Consider the following 6,192-nt stretch of genomic DNA (forward strand, 5'->3'; position numbering starts at 1 on the left):
GTGCGCGGGCGCCGACCGGCGCCGGGGCGGGGCCACACGCCCGGGGGCACGGCCGCGCCCAACGCATCCGAGTGCCGACGCATCGGCGCCGGGAGGCAATGCCATTTTGTGCCGAGCTTCTGGGGTATATTGTGAAGGGAGATCCTGCGTGCTGGCCAGGGCGGCCGTGCTGGACCGATATGGGGGGCGGGGGACACGGCGGCCGCCGGCACGCCGCCGGCCTCAGAGCGGGGCGCCCGGGGCGCCGGCGGCCGACGAGCCGCCCAAGCTGCTGGGCAGCGGGTTGGCCCCGGGGCCGCCGTAGTAGCCGCTGTTGGCGGCGGCCAGCAAGTCGCTGACCCCTTGCGAGGAGAGGCCCAGCGCCGGGGGGGGCCCGGCACCGGCAGCCGAGGCCGGGGAGGCACGCGCATCGACCGTCGCCGGGGCGCCCGGGCGCCGGGGCCGGCCGGCCTGCGTCAGTGCCTCCACCGAGGCCAGCATCCCGGCGATGTCCTGGCTGCTGTGGATGCCGCGCCGCGGGCGCCGGGTCCCGGCCCCGAAGAGGCCGGTGGTCTGGGCGCGTGCCACGGCCCCGGGGTCCGGGGCCAGGCCGGCCGCCGGGGCGCCCGCCGGGCGCTTGCGGTCGCCCCGGCCCGAGGACGAGGGGCTGCCGGAGGGCGCGGCGGACGAGGGGGTCGCCGGGTCGGCCGGCTCGGGCGAGTGGTCGCCCGGGCCGGGGGCCGGCGGGGCGTCGCCCGGGCCGCCCGGCCCGGGGCCGGTGGCCGGCTCGGGCTTGATGGGCCCGGCCGGGGTCGCCGGCGACCGGGGGCCCGGAGTGTCCCCGGCCCCGGCGGCGCCATCCTCCGGGTCCGGATCCGGGCCCGGGTCCTCCTCGTCGGTCAGTGGACAGCCGGCGGCCAGGGCGGTGGCCGTGTGGAAGGCCGCGGCGGTGGCCGCGCCGGCCAGCAGCCCGCCGGCCGCCATGCCGGTCGGCACGCCGGCCTGCGCCAGGGTGCCCAGCACATCGGGATTGGCCAGCCCGGCGAAGGACCCGGCAAAGACACTCGAGCAGGGGACATCGGCGCTGGGGAGGTCGGTCCGGCGGCGGTAGCATGTCGGGGCGCCCGGGCCCGGGGCCGGGGACGGCTCGGCCGGGGCACCCGCCGCGGCCGGGCTGTCGGCACGCTCGGCCAGCCGGTGCGCGTCGGCCACCGGGTCCGACCCCACCGGCAGCGGGCACAGGGTGCCCATGTTGAAGGTGGTGGCCCGCCAGCCGGCCTGCTGCAGGCGGTAGGCCGTGGTGGCCGGCAGTGGCTCCGGCACGGCCGACCCCCCGTCACGCCGGATGAGGTTCGGCACCGGCGGCTGGCGCAGCGGGATGCGGAAGGCCTCCGGGTGGGGGAACACATGGCGCAGGCGCAGCGGGAGCTCCTCCGACCGGAGGATGGCCAGGCGCAGGTCCTCGCTGAGGGGCCGCGAGGCGCGGGCGGCGGCCGCGGCCCCGCCCCGGCCGGCGCCCTTGCGCCCGCCCCGGCCCCCGGTCGGCCGATACCGCGTCACATAGCCCCGCTCGATTTGCCCATGCAGCTCGGCCATCAGCTCCTCGAAGTCCTGGTAGGCCATGTGCGCCAGGGCCAGCGACCGGAGCCGCGCACGGCGGGCATTGTTCAGGGCCACCTGCCGCCGGAGGAGCGGCTGCAGGACGCGCAACTGCGCGGCGATCTCGTCATCCGCGCACTCGGCCAGCGACCGGGACAGCGGAGTGGCGCGCGGGGGGCCGGCCTCCGGCCGGGCCTCGACCGGCTCCCCCTCCGAGTGCAGGTCCTCGCGCTCCAGCAGCCCGCAGGCCACCAGCTCCCGGCAGAGGCGCTGCTCCAGGCTGTCCATGCCCGGGGCGGGGAGGGGGGGCGACGCCGCGGGCCCGCCCGGCGCCCGGCCCCCGCCCGGCGCCCCCAGGAAGGAGGGCAGCGCCCCGAGGGCCAGCGGCGGCGGCTCGGCCGGGGCCGACCCAGCCGGCGGGCAGCCGGCCCGCGTGCCGGCCCCCGCGGCATTCCCCCCGGCCCCGGGGCCCGGGCCGATGCCCGTGCTGCCGGGGCCCGCGGCCGCCGGCCGCCGGAGCACCATGCCCGCCTCGTCCACCAGGTACCCGTGGCGCTCGAGCCCGGCCCGGGCCAGCTGCACCGAGCCGAGATTCTGCACCACGGCCTTGCTCAGCAGGGCCGCCGCACTGGACGGGAAGTACGAGGGGAAGGGATTGAAGGAGAAGGTGCGCCCGGCATGGGCCGGGGTGACCCACGCATCGCCCGGGCCGCCGGCCGCCGCATGGTCCGGCCCGGCCCCGGCCCCGGGCCCGGCCCCGGGCCCGGCCCCGGGCCCGGCCAGCAGGTGGTCCTCGGCCGGGTGGTGGCCCGGGTCCCCGGGGCCAGGCCGGCCGGCCAGTCGGCTACGCCCGGCCGCCCCGCTGCCGGGTCCGCCGGGCCCGGCCGCGTCGCCGCCGGGCCCGGGGCCGCCGGCACGGGCGCCGCCCCGGCCGCCCCGGTGGCCGCCCCGGCCGCCGCGCCCGCTCGGGGCCGACGTCCGCCGGCTGGAGGACGCCCCGCGGCCGGACTTTTGGCTGGCCCCGGGATGGCCCCCGGTGGCCCCGGTGGACTTCATGCCGCCGGTGGCCCCGGGCCCCGGGGTGACGACGGCCCCCGAGCCGGCATCCCCCTCGTCGTCGTGCTCCTGCTCCCCCTCCTCCTCCCCCTCGATGTCCGAGGGGCCGAGGCTGGACGCGCGCGACAGGGCCCCGCTCCGGGTGCCGGCCGGGCCCCGGACCGGCGTCGACAGCCCGGAGTCCGGCGCGCTGTCATCGTGCGGCGGCCGGTCCGAGGAGTTGGCCGCCCCGGAGCGCGACGACGAGGAGGCCGACCCGGAGGCCGGGTGCTTGGGCGGGGCCCCCTTGCCGCCGGGGCGCCCGCCGGGCCCCCGGGCCGACGGCGTCCCCGGCCCCGAGGGAGCCCCCTGGTCGTCCGAGTGCGAGGAGAACCCCCCGATGTCGCTGAGGTGCTGCGGGCCCGGCCCGCCCGGGCCATTGTCCTCGGACCCGGACGACGAGCTGGACGACGAGAAGGATGTCGAGGAGAAGGCCGACGAGGACCCGGCCGCCGGCGGGTCGACGCCCTCCGGCCGCCCGGGGCCGGCGAACAGCCGCGCCCCGCCGGCCGGCAGGGCCTCCGACAGCCGCCCGCCCGAGGGGGCCGCCCCCCCGCGCGACCCGTCCCCCGGCCCGGCGGCCTCCGAGTCACTCAGGTCCGACCCGCCGTCCGAGTCGACATCGGCGTCGGCCTCGTCGTCCGGGCCGGCGCCGCCGGGGCCGGCTCCCGGCCCCGGGGTCCCGGGCAGCCGCGCCGGCCGCCCCCCGGACTGCTCGTCATCCAGGAAGGCGTCCAGCTCGGAGTGCGCCCCCTCGCCATCCGACCCGGAGGACCCGGAGCCGGAATCGTACGGCAGCAGCAGGCCCTCCTGCAGGAGCGAGCACATCAGCCGCTCGGCCAGGCAGGCCGCCTCGGCCAGGGGGGCCTCGGCCAGGGGCGCGTCGGCCGGGGCCGGCCCCCCGGAGCCCGCCTCGGCCCCGGCAGGCACGGCAATTTGCCCCAGGGCACCGAGGTAGCCCTGCCGGCGGAGGGCCGCCTGCTCGGCAATTTCCCCCGGCAGGAGCTGCTCCCCGATGCCGGGCGAGGTACCGAGGGAGTGGAGCGCCTGGTGCAGTGGCTCGGCCGCCGCCGGGGGGGGGGCGTCGCCGGGCTGCGCCGGGGGGCCCGGCTTCCGGGCGTCCCCGGCGGCCGGGTGGTCGGCGCGCCCCGCCCCGGCCCCCTGCCACACGTCCAGGTAGAAGGGCCCGAGCTCCGGCACCACATACGGGCTGGGGTCATGCTCGCCGGCCGGCTCCAGCAGGGCCAGCTCCCGGTCCCCGAGCGGGGCAAAGTACGGCTCGTAGGACTTGGTGAAGGCCTCGATCTTGACCGAGTGCACCCGCAGCCGGCTGAGGGCCACCTGCTCATCGGCCAGGGCCTGGTCCAGGGCCTGGGTCGCGCGCAAGATCGACCCCTTGGGGGCCGGCGGCCGCGGGCAGGCGGCTGGCCGGTCGCCCGGGGGCTCGGTCCCCGGGGTGGCCGCCGCCGCCAGCGGGGCTGCTGCCGCCGCCGCCGCCGCCGCCAGGCCAGCATCCTCGGCTTTGGTGTCGGCCTCGGTGTCGGCCTCGGTCATGGTGGCCGCGGCGGCGGCGGCGGCGGCCGTGGTCGCGGCGCTATTCGGCCGCGAGGGCGGCCGGCCGCGACCGCGTCGAGCCTTTGGCATGCCGGCATCCGACTCGCCGGGCGCCTGGCCACCGGTCGGGCCTGGCCCCCCGCCGGCCGGGAGCCCCGCCTTGCGGAGGGCCCCCGATGGGGAAGCCGACCGCGCTGGTGCCGCGGCGTCCGGGCGCCCGGGCTCCGCCTTGATGCTGGCATCGCCGCCGGAGCCCGGCCAGGACCCGGGCCCCTCGGCCAGGGGCTCTTCCCCCTCGGAGGACGTATACCCGTCCCTGACACGCCGGGGAGCCAATGGAGGGGCGAAGAAGGAGAGAGAGAGAGAGAGGGGGGGGGTCAGCTAGCGGGCGAGCGAGCGAGCGGGCAGGAGAGACGCCCCACGGCGCGGGCAAGCAGGAAGGGGCCGACGCAAAGATGCGACCCACGCACAGGGACGAGGTGGCCGAGTAGCGCCGGCGCTTGGGGGTCGACTCGCCGGAGGCGGCGCCGGAGCCGCTGCGCCGACGCCCACGCCCGGGCGCATGTGTCTGAAGCAGCGGGGCCGCCGCGGCCGCGGTCGTCGTCGCGGTTGCGGGCCCCGAGGGGGGTGTCCCCGCGGCCGAAGCCGCCGAGGTTCCCCCGGAGGTGGCTGCCGGGGGCGCGCCGATGGGGGCCGCCCCACCAGCCGCCGAGGATGACCCGGCCGCCGATGTCAGCTCCCTGTGTGGGGGGTCGCCGAGAGAGGCGGGGGGGGGGGGGGGGGGGGGGGGGGACAGGGGGGGGGGGGGGGGGGGCCGCAGGGGGGGGGCAGCGGGGGGGGGGGGGGGGGGGGGGGGGGGGGGGGGGGGGGGGGGGGGATATATGGCAGCGCGATGGTCAGTGCACCGCAAGGAGGGAGGCCATGTGCAAGCGGGGGGGGGGGAGGGGATGCGCGCACCCGGAGAAGGAGGGGAGCATGCCCAGGGCCGAGGTGGTGATGCCACCGTGTGGCGCCTTCCAGCGCCGCGGGGGGAAGCCATCTGCGCATGGCCCAAGTGCCGAGCGAGGGGCCGGGGGAGGAGGGGGGGGGGCGACAAAACGGAGGCGGGGGGCTGGTTAGCGGACGGCGTCGGCACACTCGCACGGGCCACACCGCGAGCATACGCACCAGACTCGAAGCGCGCCTGGCTGGCCCTACACGGCCAGGGCCACGGATCCGCACACGGGGCTGTCAGACAGGCGTCGGGAGAGGAAAGAGGCGAGGAGAGCGAGACAGTGGGGGGGGGGGGGGGGCAGGGCGCAGGGTGCAGAGGGGGGCGTACGCTTCGGCGCCCGGGGCGCCCGGGCGCGCCTGCATCACGGTGGCCGCCAGCTCCGGCACGGCGGAGCCCACCTGGAAGACGCGCTCGGTGCGATCGATGCATTGGCGGCGGAGGAAGAAGAGCCGCTCCCGCAGGGCATGTAGCTCCTCGACCGACAGCCGGCCGAGCGCATGCGAGATGGCCATGCTGCTGCCCGGGAGCGGGGCCAGATCCGGCTCCAAGGTCCACCGGGGCACCAGCTGCCCCGGGCCGCGCCCAGGAGCCGGGACCAGATCCCCGGGACCGGTCCCGAAGGAGGGCCCCCGGCCGGGGCCAGGACGCCCGCCGGGGCCTGCGCCGCTGGCCCCAGGCCCCGGGCTGGGGGCCGACAGCGAGGGCACCGGCGCGGGCCGATGCACCCGCGGCTTGGGCACCAGCCCCGACAGCGAGAGCACCGGCGGGGAGGGCAGCGCCGGGGCGGCCGGCCGCCCGCTGGCCCCGGCCGCCGCCGCCAGCCCGGCCCCGGAGAAGATGGCCACCAGGCGCGCATGTTCCGAGGACAGCCCACGCCCCGGGGCCCGGGAGGACGGGTCGCCGGCCGTGGCCGCGGCCACCTGGCCCGGCTCGGTCTTCACGGGGACCGGGGGCATGAGGCGGGATGCGCG

General features: G+C 79.7%; 1 protein-coding gene across 1 annotated transcript; it reads right to left on the reverse strand.

Annotated features, from left to right (window-relative positions):
• Positions 1–222: 222 nt before the first annotated feature.
• H696_06259 (hypothetical protein) lies at positions 223–6,177 on the reverse strand (the record flags this gene model as incomplete). The annotated part of the gene is made up of 5 exons (XM_009500004.1): positions 223–4,543; positions 4,698–4,967; positions 5,185–5,266; positions 5,395–5,420; positions 5,549–6,177. 5 exons carry the CDS (start codon positions 6,175–6,177, stop codon positions 223–225), a joined length of 5,328 nt encoding a protein of 1,775 aa, XP_009498279.1.
• Between the last annotated feature and the right edge of the window lie 15 nt (positions 6,178–6,192).

Source organism: Fonticula alba (assembly GCF_000388065.1).
Source record: "Fonticula alba strain ATCC 38817 unplaced genomic scaffold supercont2.43, whole genome shotgun sequence".
Taxonomy (NCBI): Eukaryota; order Rotosphaerida; family Fonticulaceae; genus Fonticula; species Fonticula alba.